The 22,879-nt window shown below is 37.4% G+C and overlaps 2 protein-coding genes across 4 annotated transcripts; one reads left to right on the top strand and one right to left on the bottom strand.

Moving 5' to 3' along the window:
• Positions 1-1,394: 1,394 nt before the first annotated feature.
• LOC145470471 (uncharacterized) lies at positions 1,395-6,432 on the bottom strand. 2 transcript variants are annotated; one of them, XM_081454289.1, is made up of 3 exons: positions 6,249-6,432; positions 4,806-4,951; positions 1,395-3,420 (listed from the first exon to the last, which is right to left on the bottom strand). In XM_081454289.1, the coding sequence occupies exons 2-3, from the start codon at positions 4,827-4,829 to the stop codon at positions 2,779-2,781; spliced, it is 666 nt and encodes a 221-aa protein (XP_081310415.1). In that variant the 5' UTR covers positions 4,830-4,951; positions 6,249-6,432; the 3' UTR covers positions 1,395-2,778. The 2 variants fall into 2 exon arrangements, with proteins under 2 accessions (XP_081310415.1, XP_081310414.1); XM_081454288.1 differs by lacking the exon at positions 6,249-6,432 and having other exon boundaries at positions 4,806-5,249.
• Positions 6,433-6,761: 329 nt separating this feature from the next.
• LOC145470459 (cytosolic 5'-nucleotidase 3-like) lies at positions 6,762-22,608 on the top strand. 2 transcript variants are annotated; one of them, XM_081454274.1, is made up of 13 exons: positions 6,762-6,823; positions 8,058-8,491; positions 9,463-9,561; positions 11,917-11,986; positions 12,946-12,992; positions 13,799-13,842; positions 14,050-14,091; positions 15,895-15,984; positions 17,456-17,532; positions 18,534-18,616; positions 20,004-20,093; positions 20,332-20,439; positions 21,062-22,608. In XM_081454274.1, the coding sequence occupies exons 2-13, from the start codon at positions 8,363-8,365 to the stop codon at positions 21,170-21,172; spliced, it is 990 nt and encodes a 329-aa protein (XP_081310400.1). In that variant the 5' UTR covers positions 6,762-6,823; positions 8,058-8,362; the 3' UTR covers positions 21,173-22,608. The 2 variants fall into 2 exon arrangements, with proteins under 2 accessions (XP_081310400.1, XP_081310401.1); XM_081454275.1 differs by lacking the exons at positions 6,762-6,823; positions 15,895-15,984 and adding an exon at positions 15,734-15,823 and having other exon boundaries at positions 7,228-8,491.
• The last annotated feature ends 271 nt before the right edge of the window (positions 22,609-22,879 follow it).

Raw genomic sequence — 22,879 nt, 5'->3', positions numbered from 1 at the left:
ACAATCAGCGAGGGGACTGTCTCCGTTTACAGCCAAGTTGGCTAAAATCAGAAGACATTCTGCTTAAAATCAGAATATAGTTTCACTCTATCCTAGAATGTGCAACAGAACATTGGCGGACATAGTATACAAGACATTTTGTGCCTCAGTTTGAGTTTCATTGAATCTATAGGCAGTACATAAAACAATAACTAGTGGTTCTCAGAATACCGAATTAAAAACATAATTTTGAGTTTTGTAATTAAGATTGTTATTAGCGACTATTTGACCTGCAGTGTAGGGAAACCTAGTAAACCTTCTAGTTCGATTTTAAAGTTGCTCAAGCATGTTAAGGTATGGGTCGCACCCTAATTTGCATAAAATCTGAAACCAGCCATAACTTTTAAACGATTTACCAAAACACCGTCAAACTTGGCAACAATATAAAGCATATCGACCTTAATTCAGTTTTGGTTTTAAGTATTGATTAGTTAGGTCACGTGACCTCTTATCAATGTTTGACTGTACCAAAAGAAAATTGAAAATGGGGTGGCGAGATGCCATAGAAACGATAAAACCTTATGTTAGTTGTCTTGTTGTCCCTTATATGGTTCAGGCCGGAATGGTTGACAGTGACGTGTTGTTTAAGAGATAAGTAGTAGAAAAGGTCTCGTGACATATTTTGTCTCTTAATATCTTGTCAAGAGAATAACAAATTAGACCATTCCGAGCACGGGTAATTTTTTGAGTAAGGGCAGAGAATAACTGATATGTTATCCTTCGCGTAAGTTAACCTTTCCCCACCCCATTTGAGGCTTTACTATTGCCCGGATTATGACATCACTTGACACGTGACCACCATAAAAATAACTTATTTAAGCGATTTAAGGATGCAAAATTCCTATCGGTGTGTACTTTTGGTCTTCTTAGGGCAAAAAGCAACGTTATTTCTATAGAAAAAAAGTTTAAACTTCACGGGGTTTCCAAGGAACTAGCCATGCCTTAAGATGCTTGAGTATATCTTAACGTTAATGTAGTGATTTACTGCATGTTAAGATGGCCGAACACAGTTTTCGCGCGCGCTTTTGCTGATACAATTCAGCGCGCGCACAAGGATTGTAAAAAACAAACATGCCGTCAATACAGCGATCATTTTATTTACTCAACACCTGCACTATCTGCGTTATTTTTCTCTATAATTGAACCCAGTGTATTGATGGCTTTAGTCTTTTATTAGAAAGATATGTTAGAAAAGGTAACGATGCAAAGAACCCAGCAATTCTCAGCTTTTTCTTTGTTACCGAAAGAACCCAGTTAAATGCAGTGCATGCGTAAGAAGTCAAAAAATTGCGATTGAATGAAAAGTGCACTCTCGGAAATACGCCTATTAGAATTTCACGAAATTTGGCACGAAAATACTTAAGGAAATAAGTAGCTGGAGTATTGAAAATAATTGAACTTTAACAAAGGAAATTCTAGATATTTCGGTGAACCTTCAACAAGGGATAATTAAAGATCTCTCTGTTAAATTATTAGTAAAATGGTGTTAACTTGTGAGAATCGTTACAAGCTTGTTGCATGCAAATTATAAAGAAAATCTTATGACTAGATTTTCTATAAATAAACAAAACCGATTTTAGAGGCCTGTTTATACTTAGTCATGTTGCCATGGCAACGGCACGTACGTCAGCCTAACCATCAAAAAACCAACGTTTGTGTTGTTAACTTGCTTGCTGCCATTTTTGGCGACCGAGGGATCAAGGGTTTTAGAGAAAAAGGTGAATGAACACAGGTATCAAAAACTGTGTTCAGCCACCTTAAACACTCAGTAATCTCAGATAATCTGAACCTATTGTGAGGGTCTGCATTTGGTTAAACTGATAAATGAGGAATTTTCAAAACTTTAGCGGTTAGCTGCAAAGAAATGCCCGGTTCTTACATTGATAGCTGCCCCTTGCATACGGCTGGTGCGCCTGAAATTTGAATAATTGAGCAATCGGGATTAAGTAGGCATGAAAAACTGTACTGTCCTCAGTCAAGGCAACGTACATGTATGTTCATAGCGAAGGCATTGAAGTCAGGCAACTTTTCTCAACGGAGTTGGCATTGAATATTCGCCAAAAGGGATCAATTCAAAAGAAAGAAACATATCAGATTGTAAAAAGTGAAAAATATGAAACATTTGTGTCTCGAAGCTTTTAATTCGGCGCCAGAACTGGGTCGCCTGCGTACAGCAGCTCGCTCGTCGCTCGTCGTTCGTCGAGTGTCGCCAGGTGGGATATTTACTTTGAACAAAATATTTTGTTCCTCGTCAAATTAAACCCATAATTTTCGAGTTAAGTATTAAAAAATGCCATTGTCTTTATTGTCTTTAGCTGCGAAGAAAGACTATTATTGATCGTGTCGTCTCGGTAGGACAGCTCGGTTTTAATTGCCTCTCGTACTGCGGGCGCGGTCACCACATGCAAGGTGAAATTGTTATATGTAAAGTTTTCAGATAGCCTTGAAGTGGATCGACAGTTGTGAAATCAAGGAAAATTTAACTGATGAGTGAGATACCAGCACCCATACCCAGACCCTCCATTGTTTTGCGCGAAGCAAGCCGTCCGTTGGTCAACTCTCATGGGCCATAATCAAATAAGAATAGATTCTGCTTCAGATTTAGCTCAACGAGACCTGCAAAGCACGACCTGCGACTCGTAAAAGTTACATTCAATCCATTGCAACATCATACCTAGGTTTTCATTTTATAATTAAAATTTATCATTTAAATTTCTGTTTAATGTAAAGTTTAATTTCTTATTTTTCTTCTTCTTCTTCTTCTTCTTCTTCTTCCTCTTCCTCGCCTTCTCCTCCAGGACGATCAAGGTCTCCATTTTGACATTTCCTGATGCATCTTCTCCATAGACGGCCACGGTAGTTATAACACCCATCAAGGCACTCTTCGGCGTCGCTTGATTTTTTGCAGCGCTTCTGGCACCATTCCCTACAACGCCACATGCACACGTCTTGATCCTGCTCGGCCTGCGGATCGAACAATTTATCCAAAGTGTTCGATTCGTGAGGGTTCTCATCTTGAGCAACTAATCGCTTGGCACCTTTTTCCCATTTTCCTCCTTTTCCGGGCCGTTCGGCTTGTGGGTCAAACAAACTGTCGAAAAGGCGTTTTTGGTTAGGGTGCTCTGCCTGTGGAACCAATCGCTTAGTCGCCTGGGCGCTTCTTATATTTCCGCCTTTTCCAGGCTTTCCCGGCCGCTCGGCTTGGGGATCAAACAAACTGTCGAACCGGGACTTTCTTCCAGGGCGCTCGGCTTGAGGAACGAAACGCTTAGTCACCAGCGACCCCTCTTTATCAGGCCCTTTCTCTTGTGAAACGTACGAATGCACTAAGGACTGAGTAAGAACGAAGAGGAAAAGAACTACACAGAGAAAAATCTTCATCTGAAAAAGCAAAAACGTCAGTAATAATGATAAGTCAACACATAAAGTTTGCCAGTGGAACAAACTCTATAAGTTAACCATGGCTAATCCCGCAGCCACATACATCACTTGTAAAAAATTTCGGCCGTTTTATTTCGCACGTTTAATTTTCTGACACTTTTTATCTCATTTCGGACAAAAATTTCGGGCGCTTCGCTGAAACAAAGATAAAAAAGTAAATTTACGCCTACAAAATACGAATGAGACTGAAACAACATCTGTGAAAATGGTAATTTTACTGCAGCCTCAAGGTCTCTTTGATATGACGACGGAAAAACATCACATATTCTATCAAGCCCGCCGTTACACATCTCAAGCAGTCTCAACTAGAACCTCGCTCCTTATAAAGGACACTAAGAGCTTTTGAGCTCCAATTGGCTTAATTATCCGTGAGTACTGTACTGCAAAGGTATCTTTCGGACGCTGAAAATTTCCAACGCTTAAAAATTTTGCATGGTTTTATTTTCGCACACTTTTTTTGTCCGAAATTAAAATCGTACGAACTTTTTTGCCGACAAATGGACACACTAACTGAGTTTTAGCTGATAACACGAAGAATAAGCCTTCACCTAAAGCATACAAGCTATAATTTTACGGAGTTGGTCGCGCCGGGTTTTGATTGGATAATGATAATCAGGAGCTTTTCGGGAACGCCCACGATTGACGAAGACATCCCGTCTTTGGCCAATTCGCGGTACTTGTCTGATGCCACGCTGGAAATGAAATCGTGATGGAAATTGAAAAGGAAGCTCTTTTACTAAAATTATTTCGCTTAATCTTCCAAGCAATATAACTACATTATCAAGCATAAAAATGACCACAAATGTAGCTAGTGGACATTACAGCAGCAACTACAGAAAGTACAGTAACTGTACGATATTGAAAGTTGAAAGAAACTTGTGTGGAAAACTAAACAATGAAACTTGGCTCACATAATAATTTAGAAATAAAAAGGTTGAATTTCGTTTGATTTAAGTTTTGAATCCTAAGGCTATTTCAGCTGGCGATGATTTAAACGGGGTCTTAGAATCAAACTAGTAATATTGCTGTCGATAACAAAGATTCAAACAAAGCTTTCCTGATAAAGAATTGTATTTTTCCAGTGAAAGTCCCCCGAGAAATGTTTGATGTGCTGAAGAGACAACGTGTTGACCAGCACATATAGCTCCTGTACTCTTAAAACGTATACAAGTTGCCGAAAATAGAATTAGAAATTCATGGTATGGACAGCAACAGGCGACGAGCCATGTCATTTCAAAGAGAAACGAAATTAACGGGACATAAGGAGCCCTAGTTAAGACTGGGTTAGGTGTCATTTTGAAGAAAATACTACCACAGTTTCTTACCTTAAGACTCTTAATACCTGGCATGGGAACCAAGTTCGTCCTTGCAAAGATGCGTTAATTTCCTTTTTCTTGCCGTACCAGATAATGGGACAAACTTAGCTTCTAATCTCGACTTCTTTATATATACCGTTCTGAGAGGGTGGGCGCTAAAAGTAATTAGTCAAAATGACAACGTTTGTTCGTCGTATTTAAATACGCGTATGAGATGGGTCTTGCAGTAAAAATGGGTTCTCTTCAGGGCAACTTATTGGAAAGGTGACAATAAGAAAAATTAAAATCATTCAATGGAAAAAATATTCCCTGACAGATTTCTCAAGAAATTCTACCTTTTCAGTTTGTTTTTTTTTTCCCATAGGCGTATACAGACAGGATTCTCAATATGACTACTGATTAAACTAATTAATTATCAAGGCAATTTAGAAGACATTTTCCATGACTAGTGTTCTTGGCGCATACAGTAAATATTTGTTTTCGGAGTACTGTTGAAATTATCAAGATATTGATCAGACTATTCCCATTCATCGTACTACAAATTAATATTTGGGGCGGAAGATATTCGCTTAAACAAATCAATTTGCAACCTAATATCGTTGCGTAGTGTTTTTTGTTTTCGTTTTGTGCATCGTATCGATAGATTTTATGGCAATAATTAATGAAATCTGCCAGTGATTGCGGTCAAGCTAGCGTATTCAAAATGTAATGTTTCTGATTGATTTTCCACATATGACATGTCATTTCTATGGTTATTTCAACATCCCCTATTTGTAGGAAACTGGTTTGTCCCTTCAGAATGAAATTGGTAGTCCAATGTTTGGAATCAGCGTATGCAAGGGTCAAGAACGATACATTAGATCTGTACTCTTCCCTACTGTGTTGTGAAAATGTGCGTTTTATTTCTGATTTATCACCTCAATGTTTCAGTGCGCTTTCGTGACAAACGCATGGTCTTATCGCCAAAACAGAAAGCACATTAGTCGAACATGTTAACAAAAATCGAAGAAGATTTACGATGTCTGTGGAAAATAAATGGTCCCCTTATTGCTCATCAGAGCTAGCGGAAACTGTAATTAGTACTTTAATATTCTTTTCTTAAGATAACATCTTAAGAAACGCTTCTTGAGGAAATTGCATTTATATTAATTTTGTTCGGTTTTCCACGGCAAGAGAAATTGAAAACTGAATAGTGCTCATACAGCTTACGGTACAACAGCGATCGATGCGTAGGATGGTGTGCAATTCAAGCAAAAAAGAGAGAGAAAAAAAGGATTTTACAATGTTGAAAAATATTACTTTCTTTAAATCCTCTTTGTCAACTGACCATGCTGTTTTTCCTGACCGTTCAAATAATTTATGACAGAAAATTCGGCCAACAGAATGACTGATGACTGATTTTGAAGCTCCCCAAGTCTGCATAATTATAAGTACCGTAGTTTATTTTTTCACCTTCTGTTTTGTGTCTTCGTGAAAGAGCCCACAAAAAGGGTTGTCTCGTCGTCTTCTTCTGTTAAATCTCACAAGACTTTCCCTTCCCTTCTAGCCTTGAAGTCACCTTAATGGTCAGAACTTCCTTGTATTGATTACCTCGTAAGCGGCAGTTGTTTGCAGCTGGTCACGCGGTAGGCTCTCGACCGATAAAAAGGAAGAAAATGCATCGAATGATAATTAGCAATTATTGGACGATGTTGAGCAAAGTATCGTGATCTGCGAGACATTGACAAATCACGTTATTTTTTGATAACCGAGGTCAATAACTGTTTTATCATTCGATCACCAGTTATCCGCCACGGCCTTCGGCTTCAGCAGATAACACAAACCTCGGCCTTGATTGTCCTCGCTATAATGCCAAAACCGATTCATTGTTTTACCATGCATTACACCTGAGTTGCTATAGAGAAGAAAGCGTGGACAAGAACTTGTCACTGTACAGCACATCAACTTGTAAACAAGTTTGTTTTGAAGCTCAGGGCAGAAGCTTTCCTGCCCTGCTTAATGCATTCAGTAAAGGTTTACCACGCTCAGTAAGTCTAAAACACGTATTGAAATACACTTTAATTTAAGTAAAGTCAATGTTGTGAACTAGTCAATGATGTTACCATGTTCTACATATATGAAAACAACAGGCCATTTTCGTATTTTCGCAAACTTGCAATAGCAATCGAGACTCTTTTCAGATAAATGAGATTAATCTATTTTTAACCTTGCACGAGCCTCCATTGCATGCTAGTTCCAGTCCTATACCGAGATGATAGTAAAGGGTGACTTTCGCTACCTGACAACAACTCACTTAACAATTGTTAAGTTGTGATGGCCATGTTTTTGATAAATTTCGAGCAACTTGTGGAAGTGTTCAGTTACCTACGCTCCATCAAAAGTCTGGAACGGGCTTAGAACTTCAGGTCATGGTGTTGTCAAGTCATTAATTAATGATCGTCTCTACATTAATGTGGTCTGTCTACACTTGCCACAAGTCGATTACTTTTCCTCTATTTCTTCCACCAAGAACGACAAGAAAAAGGAGAAAGTGTGTTGTACACTATGCAAGCAATTTTACTGGACTACAGAGCTACAATCGTGGACAAAAGTCCTTGGGACACTTATGTAATGTAACGGATTATCTGTGTTTTAGAACTGAAGTATGAAGAAAACGCTGCTATATCCTTTATAAACGGGTTGCTGTCCCCCCTCCCCACCCAACACAATGTTGACAATCAGTTGAAATTGCACGTACTAGTTTTCAACATTGTATGGGGGGTGGGGGCGAGGTTAGGCAGGTGAAGTTGTATTCGCGCCTGGCGTGTACGCAAAAGCGCCAAAAGTGCAAATTTGTCCCAAGACTTTTGTCCATGATTGTAACTCAGTGTAGAGGGCCGTCGGGGAGTGGGGCTGGGGGAGGGCGAGGAGATGTAGCGTGTTGCCTTGATCCCTTAAAAATTTCACTTTTTATCAGTTATTCCCCATTACTAAATTCCGCCGTTTCCCCAAAATTCCTTGTTCCCCCAAAATAGTCCCAAAAATATCCCTTGTTCACTTGAAATAAAGATCATGTTCCCTTATTCCCCAAAACCCGTGACAGGCTCTCGGTGTAATGGGCTCCTGTTTGACTTCGAACTAAGCGACCGATTTTGTCACACTAAGAAGTGTAACTGTTGATTGAGTTATAGCACACATAGGGTGCTTACCATTTCTCGGAAGCTAAAGGGCTGGGCGGTCGGAATGACATTGAATAATGATAAGGATGCTTCCAATCGGCAGAGAGATAGTACTTTTGGAGACTGGAAAGCTGGCTGTGGAGAAGGTAACAAAGACGAGTACACATCAGGAAGAAGCCACAATCTCCGTACGGATTTCCCGAAAATTGTCTGATCAGATCCATTTGACTTTCAACCGAAATTCCCGGAATTTTCTGGAGTGGGCGTGACTACCTGGAAAGGCCTGGGTAACGCTCGGCCTGGGTACACATCACAGTAACGCCTGACGAATATTAGCATATTTTGCAGCCACCCAGCGAACGAACGACAACGCATCAAGTTCGAAATTAGAATTGCAGAAATTGTGTTATGATCGAACAGAAAACGATGTTTGGCGTCGCAGCTATTGGCGTGTCGGTCGTGGTGGGCTACGGTCTTTACAAATATGTGCAAGGCAGGCAAAAGGCTCGAAAGATCAAGGAGGCAGTGGACGAGATGGTATGGTGGCGCGAAATTTTCATGATTTAGAAAGCTTACAAGCTTGGCTTTGTTATTCAGACCTTTTGCACGTTGTTTGAAATTGATTGCATTTAAATGGACTGTTTCTTTTCCTAAGAACTCAACTAGCTGCTTCGATCCAACAAACAGGTCTTTCTGTAGAACAATTAAGCTGTTTAATGGTAATCAAAATACGGTTCAAGGTCGACTGCTTTCTTAATCCTGTCCGATCACAAATATTGCGAATGCCTCATCAAAAACGTTAGCCCAACTGGGTTAATTTATTGCATATTTTATTCATACGATGTTTGTGTTAATGTATTGCATATTTTATTTATACAATATTTGCTTTTTCTTTTTTTATAGACAATGAATTGAATTGAATACTAATTTGTTTTTATCGCTTTCGTTTCCTTTTAAATCACTGATATGAAATTCACAGGAATTAATTTTTTCTGATGATTAACAGTTTTTTAATGTCGTTATCTGCGTTTTCTTCAAGTCAGTAATACCACCGTTTTTTCATTCTAAGTCTTAAAATTTTTGGTCAAATATAAATGATTTGAGTACTGTTAGTGGTAATGTTAATGATCTGTTGTGTTACAAGTGAGCTTTATTCCTTAAGAGATCCGGCATAAAAACCCATCAGCCCGAATAATAATATACTAGCAAGTCAGTTCAGCAAATAGCAAAGTGGTGCCTAAACAAAGATTGTATTAACAGGTAGTATTACATGCACAAGGACTACTTCAGGTCAAAACCTTCTACATGCATGCGTATAAACTCAAGAAATAACATATTTTTTTTTAGTATGTGTAGCTTTAATTTTTATTAGCAGTTTCAACAAAACTGCAACACATCTACCATTATTTTTAGGCTTTATTTAACGTCAATGCTGCTTTTAGCTTTTGACATTTTGAAATCATTCTCATGACACATGTAGTGCTGCTTTAATTTAAATCTTTTTACAGATTAAAAATATTGACAAGCCCAATGTCTACATGAGAGATTCAGTTCATGTGCGAGAAAAACTCAAGGTACTTTATGAGGGAGGATCTGAAAAGCTTCAGGTTTGTGAAGTGACATAAAATAATGTTTATTGATTCAAATCCCTTGCAGATTTTCATCTAAAATTTATGATAGAGTTTGTAATAAGTGTTGTTGTTATATAACAGTAATTATTTCCCCAGCTTTTTAATCATCAGCTTTGTCTTTGAGGTCACATAATATTTAGCCATGAAATTGTTTCCCACCAAAAGTCTCCGAACATATATTATTGCAAAATCTGTGGCATCAGATGGTAACAGTGCAGAGTGTAACTAAAGTGCGAGCCTGCGAGCTGGAGCCGTGAGCTGCAAGCCTATTTTTGCAAGCCAAGTGCTGCTTTTGTTTCTGTTTTTGTTTTTGTTTTTTCCTTTGAGTTTTTAATTTAATGTTTACGTTTTACGCAGTACAAATGCTACACTTGGCTAAAGAAACAAAAGTTTTTGATTTTCTTTTGTGCATGACATTCCGCACAAGTTCATGTAGTTTTCCATCTCTGTCAAAATGGATTTTGAAGGTCAGTTTATAGTTTCAAATATGAATGAAATTTGGAGTTTCCCTCACAAATTTTTGTATCAAAATGTTGATTATTTAAAATTGACTAATATCCAATTCAAATATAAACAGGGAAACGTTCAAAGGAGGCAAAGTTTAATAGGTAATTATTAAGATGATATATCGAGAAGCACCGCCATGAAAGATGCATAATTTAGGTTCCCAGTTGTCCGTTGTTTTGTCTCTTGGGATTAACCAGGCCCTTAATTGTTTTTTTTTTGTTTTGTTTTTTTAAATAGTTCCACCGTAAAATCATAGGACTGGACGACTGCTTATTTCAACCAATTCAAAAGTTTGGGGACGAAACCCCTTCGTTCGGCCAAGTGAAAGTCCGTACAATTTACTGCGTCAAAAAAATCACAACTCCTTGCGAACTAATTAAAGATTAAGCAGAAGTTTCCTCTGTACCAAATTTGTGGGGTACACCTTAACTTGCACACTCACAACTCACTTGTACTCGACCAATCCTTGTTTAATTCTCTTCCAGTGTTGCAACGCGTCCTATTTTCTGTGTTCTCTCGATAAAAATGTATTTCACAATCACTTGTGTCTCTGATTACAATGTTTACAAATCTTGTGATCCTAGCTGTCAACTTCTGAAATGTCACGCTGTCACGACACCTCCATTTACCTCGCTTGCAGCTACCAAAAAGCAAGATGGGAAAAAGGTCCTTCCTATAATATCTGCTTAATTGGTAGAAATAAAATAAAGAGATGAAAACTTTCCATCACCTCACTTGCCATGCTACAGTGCACCAACATATGAAGACCATGGGTACTATCCATTATGCCAAAGATTCCTGAAATTTTGGTCGGAAGTCAAATGGAAAGGTCCATTTTGGTTTCTTCTGTCTGGAATATTTGGAATCACCTCTGGAGGTGGTCCACTTATTTCGGTCAAACCGGTCCGACCAAAATTTGCTGTTCCGTTTTTGACAAATTGGTTCACTGCCCTGTTTCTCTTCACTTATGTAGGGAATTCGGAAAAGGAATAAAAAATGGTAAGAGTCGAATTCCTCTTAGTTGGCCTGGTTTGATCGGGAAATGTCGTTTCATTTTCCTCGGATATTGGCAGAATGGAAGCACCCCGCATGTAATAAATACCATATTAGGGTATTATGCCCGTTTTTGGACAATTTTTTTGACGGGAATCTTTTGAGAATTGCAAAAAGAGACTCACAGCTCGCGGCTTGCAGGCTCACAAAATAGCCTCCCCCAACGGTGCACGTTTACCCACAAATATTGAATCGTGACTGCCGTAACTGTACTTGTTATGCTATATAACAAATCACTAATAATGAGTCCAGGGTTCTTCAGGAAATAAACCAGTTAATTTTGTTTCCCTCGAAATCTCAATGGTGTTTCCCTTGACTCTGCCTCAGGAAACATTGAGATTCTGGATTATGTGTACTAAAGGCATCCACGGCCAAGTGTTGATTGATACCCTCAATCGATACCCTTGATTAATACTTGATTGACACTCCATTGACACCTCCGTTGACACTTGATTGATACTCCACTGACATCACACTCGACAGTCGGTCAACAGTTGACTAATTTTGATTGATGCATATGGGTCAGTCGACACTTGGCCGACTATCAACCGGCTGTTGATCAAGTGTCGATCAAGTGTCAACTGAGTATTGATCGGGATGTCGATCGAGAACTGCTCGAGATTTCAATCAAGGGTATCGATCAACACCTGACTGCAGATGCCTTTACTATGCATGATCCAAGATTCCTGGGAAACAAAATTTTTAAATTGAGTTATTTCCCTTAGCACCAGTCATTCAGTATTTATTGTTGATGTTCCCAATGCCTTGTAGGTCATCTCAGACTTTGATAAGACACTCACCAAATTTAATATCAATGGAGAGAAAGGTTGCACGGTATATGGTAAGTCAAGTCTATGGTAAATAATCTGCTCTTCTTTATTGTTTTCTGTGTGTTGTTGTTGTTGTTTTTTTTTATCCTTTAGAACCAGCAAGATCTGAAAGTGAAGCTGTCAGTATTGAATTGGAGAGTTAACTTAAACAACTGAAAATTTGATATAAATGTCATGTATAGATCTACCTTTTGTCATTCCTACAGTGGTCAGGTTTTGCCTTAGTTTGCAATTTGCAAATGGCAACTTTGCCAAGTATGGTTTAATTCATTAAGTACCAACCAAGAAGAGGCAGTCACGTAGTAGAAATACATGTAAAAACCTACTGTACAATGTACTACCCAAATCTAAAATTTTACTAGTCAATGACTACAGCTGTAGTTGGCTGTTGTTAGTCTTCTGGCTCATAACCTTAACTGGGTTCATAGGTCATTTTGTTATGTTTTTGGACAATTTTAATGGTTAGCAGTGAATTGCTGCCCAGTATTACCTGATGTTGTGGAAGTGCGATCACCTTCAGTGACCTTATGGTTTTGATTGAGCAGTGCAGGTTCAAACACTGACTGGGGACATTGTGCTGTCTTTTTGGGCAAAGACACTTTTAATTACTCTCACAGTGCCTCTCTCCACCCAGGGACATAAATGGGTACCAGGGAATTAAATGCTGAGAGGTGACCCTGCAATGGACTTGCATCTTATCCAGGGAGGAGTAGAAATACTCTTAGTCACCTCATGCTACTGAAACCAGAGAGCCTGATGGGCCATTTGGATACAGACTTGACCTTTTGTTACACCATTCCATAAATATCCTGTGCAGTGTATATAAATAACAGTCACTGATTACTTTTGTGCTGCAGTGGATCACATATGTGTATCTCCTATTTCAACATTTCAGTGTTATTTTGTCGAGCTATGCCATAGTTATGTTTATTTCTAATAATCCTTCTTCACTGTTTTCTAATCTCTTCAGGTGTCATTGAGAGCTGTAAGTTGTTCCCAGAATCATACAGAGAAAAGGTAGGCAAAAACCTCTCAATATCATAGTTCAGTGACTATGAGCAAGGATGTGGACTATCTGAGCCATCTGGGTTTTCCAATCCTTACGCAATAAAAAAATAAATCACAAACTATTCAGTGGAAAAAGCTAAGAAATTGTAATAAAAACACTGCTCCAAGTTTTAGGCCTGTGCATTTCCCCAAACTTCAGATATTCATCAAAATGTTTTGCAGAAATTTACAGAGCCCAGTATGAAAATGCCACGTTGGTGTACATCTGTGGTACACAAACATGGCGGCTGGAAAATAGTGTAAACATATGGAACTTACGTTGACAATCTAGGCGACTGATTATCAGTACTAAACAAACAAACATTTAGTATACATATTAAGCACTTTTCCTAATGCTTTAACTTCTGAAAAGGCTCAAAATCATGAGAAACATGTAAGTATATATTTTTTAACAAACTTGATCGTAGCCTTGTGTCACGCACCTCCATAATCCTGAAATTCAAATGTGTCTGATTTCCAAATGAAACATGCTATTGAGCTGTAAAATTGTAAACAGATATAAATATACCACCTCTTATATGCCTGATGAGGGTAAAAATCAATTTGGTGGCTCTTTAGTTTTGGATTTTAGAAAGTGATGATGTCACATGCATGAAAACAATCTATAGTAAGAGTTCACTTTTGTCTATATTAAACAGTCTACAGGAACATGTACATGTATGTATTCTAAAGACTTCTGTTGAATTGATGTTGTCACTGAACAGAACAAATTGGACCTAAGATATCATTAATTTCATTTTGCTTCACCATTTTAGGCCAAAGAACTCAAGGAAAAGTACATGCCAATTGAATTTTCAGGGTAAGAATTCAAGGGTGGTTTAAAATGCAGCCAGAATCTGTTGCAAGTCCTAATTTATATACAACGTGTAATTATAATTTATGTGCATGATAATGATGATAATGTATTATCATAATTAAAACCATAACTGTATTATTTTACTTAAGAATTAGAAATACAGTACATGTACTTACTGTATTGTTAATTATGAATATCATTTTTTTGTAGAGATATTTCATCTGAAGAGAAATTACCGCACATGATAGAATGGTAAGTCCACATACATACATTAAGCACATATGTGTTGTGGGCTCCTAGTTATAAAAAAAATTTATAAGCAATATATCATTCTTTTTCTTGTGTCCAGTCCAGTTTCAACTGAAGTACTGTGATAATAACATTTACTAGAACTTTGATGCTTAAATTTGTATGACTTTGGGTGGCTGCTGTTGATAACAACCAGAGTACAATGTACTGCTCTTATGCAATGTACAAATTGTAAATGGATTGTCCTTTGAAATATCTTGTAAGTTTACCTCAAGACTCTATATTTAGTACAAACTGAATACTGAAACACAGTTAGTAGGAATACTTTAATTTGCATTTTAGTGTTCCAAAATTGTCTTTTCACCTTGATTGCTGTACAAGTACTGTACAGCTTTCTAGTCAATGCAATGTATCATGATTTTAATTATACTACTGCTTCTAAGTTACATTCTACATGCATGTATACATGCAACGTATAATGTGGATTAAATATAGGCGTGTAGTCATCAACAATATATGCGTGAACCACTTGCATAGAATAATTATAGGAATCGACTGGTAAATTCTTGTAAATTTAGAATTTGAAATACAACTTGCCAATCAAAGTCTTCTCTGCCTTATGTGGAAGTGTACACTTTGTAAACCCTGTTTGCAGGTCAAGAGGCCTAAATATATGCTACATGTAGTCAAAGAACAAATCAATCTTCATTAAAATTTTAATGTGAAGCAATTAGAAACTAGCATTGTTGTAACCTCCCTTAAAATAGAGGTACACATGAAGAAGGTAAAGACTATGCCAAGACAAGTATCCCTCTATACAGGAGATTATTCCAGTTTCCACAGCTTAAGGTGTCTAGCCAGGACTAATTCAACTTGATCCCCCTGACCTGTATGGGATGCTAGTCCATTGCAAGGTTACCCCTCCCCCCTTCCTCCCAGCATTACATTATTTTGCCAGTGCCTCTCTCGACCTACAGAGGCACTGTGAAAGTGTCTAGAGAGTCTTGCTCAATCGTACAGCACAATGAGCCTGAACTTGGTCCCGGACTGCTAGATCGAGATTGCGGCATGGTAACAGTATGCCCCCGTGCCCCTCACCTACAAAGCGACACCTGTCCATGATAGCTTAGGTTACCCACTTTCCCAACTTCCATCTTCATAATTTCTCTAAAACCTCAGTTTCTCCAATGAATCAAGTAATGCCATGTACATGTAGGTTATTGTGGAGGATTGCAGAGAGTATATTAATTGTTAACAAAAATAGTTATTAATACACTCATGTACCCTTCTCTCAGAAGGTAAATAAATACTTTTTACATGTAGATCCCTCCACCCCCGGGAAAGTCCAGGTAAGCTTTATTCTTTCCTTTAAAAGCTTCCATAATGGCTTTTAACCCTCCCCCACCTCTCCCTCTTAGAATTTCTAGCAATCTCTCTGGGGGAGTGGGTAGGGATGATTTCTGGGCGAGGGTCACATAAAATATTAATCAAAATCAATTTTAGTAGCTTACTTAGTAGTTAATTGCCCTACATAACCAATAAATGAAGTTCTAGGCAGTTTCAAAACCAGATTCTCTTTAGAAGGTAAGTTGAAGAAAGTGTTTAAATGGTAGTAAAGAGTATTTTGATTTTGACAAATGTTTAGGTGGACCAAGTCGCATGAATTGCTCACTGAACTTGGTATCAAGAAGGATGATCTTTCACAGATAGTGGAAGAAACCTCAATCACATTGAGGTAGGATGGATGAATATATAACACTCAAACATTTATTTACTTGGTTCTCTTCAAAACCTTTTGTCTTTCAGGTGGACAAAAGGAAATGAACTCATTACTGAGCTGAAACTCCAGCAAACACAAATTCCTGATATAGTAAAAGATGCACACATCGCTTTGAGGTACCACATACATGAAATCATGCGTTATTGCAGAGTGGCATTCTGCATAAATTGACATTGCATTCACTAAAATTAAATTCATTTGATTTGCCATCCACAAGGATCTCATGTCTAAAAGTTATTAATAAAACTGCATGATTTGATACATGTAATTCACATGACAGCTCTGAATGATGAGTACATTCCTATCTGTATGGTTTATCCAATAAAAGCATGTAATAATTTATTACTAGTTTTAACCATTCTTGCATTGTAATGTGCATGTACAGTGCATGTGGTTCAGGTCCAGGCAGTTTACACTGGTAATGTCAACTTTAATTTGTTCAGAATAATTAATTGTTTTTGACAGAATAAGAAAATGAACTGTCTAATGTATATAACTGTTTATTTTAAAACTTAATATTAAATTTATTAGTAAATTATATTTATTTCTAGGAAGCTTTAGTATTTTATTAAGTAGAGATTTGTTTTGTAGAAATAAGTTATTATTATATTAATATAATTGTAGAATATCTTAATCGGAAGCTGAAAATTCACATTAATACCAATATAAATAGATGTATATAAATAATTATATGAAGACATCATTGATCATCCAAGTTATATGCACAGCTTAAGCAGCCGTGAAATTAAGGCCTGAAAGAAATTCACTACATGCTTGAATGGGAGATTTAAACTCATGACCTCTGTCTAAGTTTGAATTTATGTCAGATTTCAATAAGTTTCTCATCTTTTAGGAGCCAAAACCACCCTTCTTAAATTACACTTCTCATATGCATGAAAACCTCAACACAGATGGGAAACATGCCTTGAACAAGTTTCCTCTCTATAGACAGTGTGCATTTTCCTCCAGTATTTGTAAAAATATAAATGTTATCTGAGTGAGAATAAATTTCCTCATATACCTCTGGTAGCCAATTGCTAGCAGAGCACAACCTTACACTAATTGCAAACTTAACAAAAGAGTAAACAGGTTCTGACAATTTTGAAACTTCAGAGATTGCAAGGTTTGTAGATATAGACTACTAGTTAATAAAACTATAAAAACTAAAGTGCTAAAGTTAAAATTTGTACCATGGGATGGTGGGAAAAGGTTGGCAATGGCAAACGCAATGTTCAAAACTAAATTTTGCCCATCGAAGGTCACATTTATCTAATTATTAGATTACATGTAATTATGTATTCTTACATACTTGTAGTAGTTCCCAATGGTGCAAATGGGAAAAAAACACGTTCTGCTTAGTATAAATACATGACTGTGTATTTCATTTCACTCGACCAGTGGATTAAATTACACATTAGGCTCCAGTTGTTTGAAGGCTGGATAATGCTATCCACCAGATAAATTGCTATCCAATGGATACATGTACAATCATGTAAGTGTATAATGAAACAAACCATGTTATCCACTGTGATAATGTTACACACTATTTAATCACTTTTATAATAAATAATTTCCTTTCCTTTACAGGGATGGTGTTGAGTGGTTCTTTGTCAAACTGCATGAGAAGAAGGTACCCGTGCTAATAATATCTGGAGGACTTGGAGGTATTTGGAAATCAGAATTCCGTCACTGATACCTTATAATTAACAAATGGTAAACGCCATAGCATGTACTATTGAGTTATGGATGCACGCAGGAGGTTGCTAAGCATGAAAGAAGCGTAAGAGTCTCACGAGGCAATAGCCAAGTGCGACTCTAGCTTCTTGAGTGCTTAGCAAACCTCCCAAGTGCATCCATAACTCAATAGTGCACGCTATGGCGTTTACCATTTGTTTTATAACATAACATTGAGACATTGGAACAACAGAAGTCCTTTTATTGAGCTACATCACAAAAAAATGTTCGTGTAGTCTTACATGACAAGAAAAAACAAGCGTGCAAAAATTCATTCATGACAACTGACTGCACACCAGTAACTCGATAAAGTTTCATCTTCAGACAACTGTGAAGACAGTTTCGCATTTCTGGCAGAAGAACGTCGGCCATTACTTTGGAAACAATGTCTGTCAAAAGATTTGCTTTGTAAACATTAGCACACATGTCAGCAGCGTACACCCATGGGCAAATAGACACTAAATTAACCAATCAGAGCACGCGCTTTGCTTTAGTTATGTTATAAATAAAAATATTAAATAACTTTGAGTCAAGTGTTCATGTATTTTTTATCTGTTGTAATCATGACTGCTTTGACTGTTTTGTTTGAACAGCATGAATATTATTTTATAATTTCATGCAGCTGCAAGCAAGTTTGATTTAATTATGGCTACTTGTTCATGATGATTATTTGTCTGTGACAAAGAAAAAAATAAATATAATTATATACTTTGAAAGGCAGATTGGTTTAAAAAAACATTGCTAAACAAAGACAAATTTTAACCAAATTTTCCTTGGTATTTGGCCATGCTACACTGTTTTATATACATGTACATTATATGTAGCTGCCGCAGTGCTTTTGGAGTCATTTGTGTGCTAGCTCTCATGAAGAGTTTGTTTACAAGTGTATATTAAATAAATGTTTTTCTTCTTTGCATGATCCTCTTTTCAGACATCATTAAAGAAGTTATTGATCAACAAAGTACATTGTACGACAATGTGAATATTGTGGCCAACTTTTTCAAGTATGAACAGGTGAGACACGGTTTACAGTTTTACCTCTGTCCAACAGCAACCTGAAGGCAGAATTACTGGGATCAAGTTACATAGTGATGATGGCTTTCATAGTGAGGCTTACATAGTGATGACTTTTTCTTACAGACTGTTTTCTAATGCAAGTTTATAGGCCACTGATCCTACTGTAGTTTTATATTTTTTTACAGGTATATTTTTAACCTTACTATAATTTCAGTATAGACCCTGTTAGGATCATTAAAATGTAGATTCCAATTTCCATTTGGAGAAGGAGTTGTGAGAGTTAAATAGTGGCTATAGGGGAACCTGTTGACACAACTACTTTTTGAGACTTAAAAAACTATGGTTGTATAAAAGAGAAAAATGACTGACTTAGCATTAACTTTCTTTTGGCCAAAAGTAGAACTAGCTGCAATAGCAAGGTGGTCATATTATTTTATTTGACAGTTTGTTGAATTAAAGGTGGGGCTCCACTATACAGTTACACCATGTAAGTGTCTCTCCCAAGAACATCATCATCATCATCACCACTGCTCTTTGCGCCAGTAGGCGCACATGGCCGTAACATTCTGTTTCCACTGTGCCCTATCCATTCCACGGCTACTGCTCTCACAGTGTTGCAGTCATTCCACCCTGCCTGCCACCCTTTGATTCCTCTACTGTCCTCCTACAGGTCTTTCTACATGTAGGTCTCTGTACTGCTCTTCTACCTTCTCGTCTCCACCCTAACACCACCGTGCAGTCACTGGATCTTTCTCCACGCTGTACAGTATATATTTACTCCAAGTCCAATGCCAAGGATGTTGATCTTATACTGCCTCATCTCCTTTGCCACTTATGCTGCAGCACTTGTTGCATACATTGTGCATACGTTCCAGTTCCCTACCATTGTGGTGTACCTTCAGTTTGTGTTATTAATGACCTTATTGGCCGCTGGGCTTCCTGTTGGCTTTCACCAAGTTGCATCGTAATCTTTTCAGTTTCCTGTCCATCCACTGTCACCTCCACATCATCGTTTTGATCTCCATTCAGAATGTGTCGGTTTCCGTAATAGTATGTTTTTTTTTTTTTATGTAGGTGCAGGTTATTAGCGCTCAGCCTTACCCCCAAAACTTGGGGGGCTGGTTGGATTTCTGTCAGGGTTTTCCTTCCCTTTAGGTGGTTGCCTTCCAGTGCTAATGAGTGACTATCTACCTGGGTTTGGAATCAGAGTTTTCCTTCTCCTTCTCTCATCTTTCCCAAAAACTCAACTCATATCAATTTTGAGCGTCATCAATTCCCATCATGCATGTCCTATATATATTCACACACGTAGCCGCACATAACATATATACTGTAGAAGAGCACTAAATTTGCTCAGTGTTATTTATAAAATTCAATATACCAGGGTGTCATGGTTGGTTTCAAGGATAAACTTCTCTTCAGTCACAACAAGAAAGAATTGACAAAAGACTTGCCATACTTTGACAAAGTTAAGGTAAGATACATGACTGTCTTATTATTGGACTGCTCATGATCAAGCATTCAGAAGTTCAGAGGTGTTAGCATGGCTGCTTTGAGTCAGAAAAGTCAGGGAAGGAAATTTCAATGTCAGTCTTGGGAAACATTTAATTTATGATAATCTAGTGTTTTAGGTAATGACCTCATTTGGAATTGTAAACAAAAGTGTTAGTCATGGAAGTGATTTTTTTGTTTTGTTTTTCATGTTCTGATAGGACCGCACTGGTGTCATTGTCATGGGAGACCTGCCAGAGGATGCCCACGTCTCGGCAAGTCCTAAAAACTCTGAAGTAACTCTCACTGTGGGTTTCTTGAATGATAAGGTGTGGATCTGTCTAATACTGACCTTGATGATTGTTCTTTATCATCGTTGTCGTTGTCTGACGTTATCATCATCATCATTGTCATTATCATTATCATCATTATATGATAATCATCATCATTCTAGGACCTTGATAGAGTATGATATAAATCATAAATTGCTTATTAAGATTTTATTTGACAGTGGTGCGATTGATAACTACAGTACTGGCTGTTCTTGTGCTATAACTGTGTTCATGTACTTGACTACTTTTTTACAAACAAGACATAGTTGAGAAATATTGGGGAAAGCAATTAAAGTTGGACCCCACTAATTTGAACTCGGTTATTTTGGATTCCCCATTATTTTGAACTCAAAACTGTTTCCCTTGGGTTTGCCTTTCAGCCATTTACTATTGGTTATTTCAAACTCTTGCTATTTCGAACTATACTTTTCGTTTCCCCTGAGAGTTTAAAATAGCAGGGCTCAACTGTATCAGTGATTCAGGGAGCTTCCTTTTTTGCCTCAATGGGCCTCTAGTTTCTTGCTCTCTTAATTAAGCTTCCTTCTAACTTCTTATAATAATTTCTTATTTAATTTCGTAAAGATAAGTTGATTCTAATTTTGAAGTGTTTTCCCCCTAGGTGGATGAACGTCTCCATGACTACATGGATGCATTTGACATTGTAATAGTTGACGACCACAGCATTGAACTGGTTGATCTTTTGTTGATGACCATCATAAGGGCTAAATAGATGATGACGAGTGGACTACATGTACGTCATTCAGCCGAGCAGTTCAAGTGAATGATGGTGAAGAGGAACTTGTAGAGAATTGTTTGTAGACAACCTACAGAGAGATTGTCAGACATAGTGTAGTGCTTTGGTCTAATGAACTTGTGTGGTTTTGTTTATATCCAGTTTTTCAAAAAACTGATTAATTGTCTTGAGTTTAATTTACCAGTGAGCTGACTCTACATGTATATCCAAGTCAGATCCAAGTAGGAATCCATGTACACTTATTCACCAATTAAGAGCACACAGTGAATACTGCAAAATTCCGCAAGTATTGTCCCTGACTTCTCTCAGATTGAGTAGCCTTTTTCTGTATTGCTATTCATGAGTTCTTGAAAGGTCACAACTTAAGTGGGGAGGTGGCGGAGGTATTTTCTTTGGTTAAAATGCACTCTTTGTGCTACATCTAAATAAAATGGGAAGCACATAAAATTGCTGAAAGAACTCATCTCAACTCTAATTAATACATTGCTTTTGGAATAAGGGTCATACATGTAAAATGTAGTCGAGACAGCTTGTGGTATCTGGTATTATTTTACATTCTTTCTCTAGTAACAAGTTACTAGACTTTCACAAAATCAGCTGTCAGTTCGAGATCGCACTCTTTGTTGGGTTGTGCTCTACACTCAGTAAAGGGTTCATAAAACGGATGCCAGTTGAGTGGATAATTTTTGCAGCAGGGTTAGTGGATTCAGTTTGGCACTCTCTTGGCAGCAAGCGAAGTTTCATGGGAAAATTTTGAGGAAATTCAAATTTACATAAGTACTGTAATCTGAGATTTAAGTTTTAAGAGGCTAGCTATATAGTGAGAATGATTTTCTATCTAGTGCATCATACCTGGAGCTTGTCTGAAGGACAAGCCTAAAAAAAATTGTTTTGATTTTGTTTACCCACTTGGACAAGGATCTTACTCAGACTTGGCTGTTATTTGGAAAATAGATTTAAACCAAAGCTTTTGTTTTTTTCAGTATCCATTGCAAGTTTGTTTCACCACAAGGACTACACGGTGTTAGGGTGTAACAATATGGGGTGCAACTCAGATATTCGTGATTAGAATCTGGAGATGCCAGGCTGCAAAAGATCAATACAGTGATAAATTATTGTGTAAAGTATTTGCTGTTGAATTAGACATGGTAATTAACATGGGTAGCTTTAGCAGTCAATGGTTCTCCTTTTGTAGTTATATATTATACACTGTAAGTTGTATGTCAAAATTTTCTGGCAACTGGAGATCAGAATATTTCTAAATACAACCAAGGAAGTTTTAATATAAGGTACAATCATGTAATTATTAGTACATAATAACACTTATTATTAAAGTACAGTTGACACTCTGCTGATGGACATCCTGGGCAGTCAGCTCTAGCTCCTAAGTGATGCATTGTTTGTCGCCTCATAGGAAGTTTATTGTCTTTTCATTAGTGGTACATGTACTTGTGTATATGAATCTGATTTTTATGGTTTTGCCCTCTTGAACATGAAATTGTCTTCTTCTATTTTCAGATTTTTTTTTCAAAGTCTATCAGTTGGTGCCTTATTGTTCAACTGGTGCTAGAATTCTTCTTACTTGTCATTATTTCATGTAATATATCAAACACGAGAGACAGTGTTTCATTGGGATATCCAAACACCGAGAAGAGAGTCGAAAATACGACACACAGCGGAGTA

This window comes from Orbicella franksi, chromosome 15 (genome assembly GCF_964199315.1).
Source record: "Orbicella franksi chromosome 15, jaOrbFran1.1, whole genome shotgun sequence".
Taxonomy (NCBI): Eukaryota; Metazoa; Cnidaria; class Anthozoa; order Scleractinia; family Merulinidae; genus Orbicella; species Orbicella franksi.
Note: the sequence above shows the minus strand (reverse complement) of the source record. Positions and strands in the feature narration are given on the sequence as shown.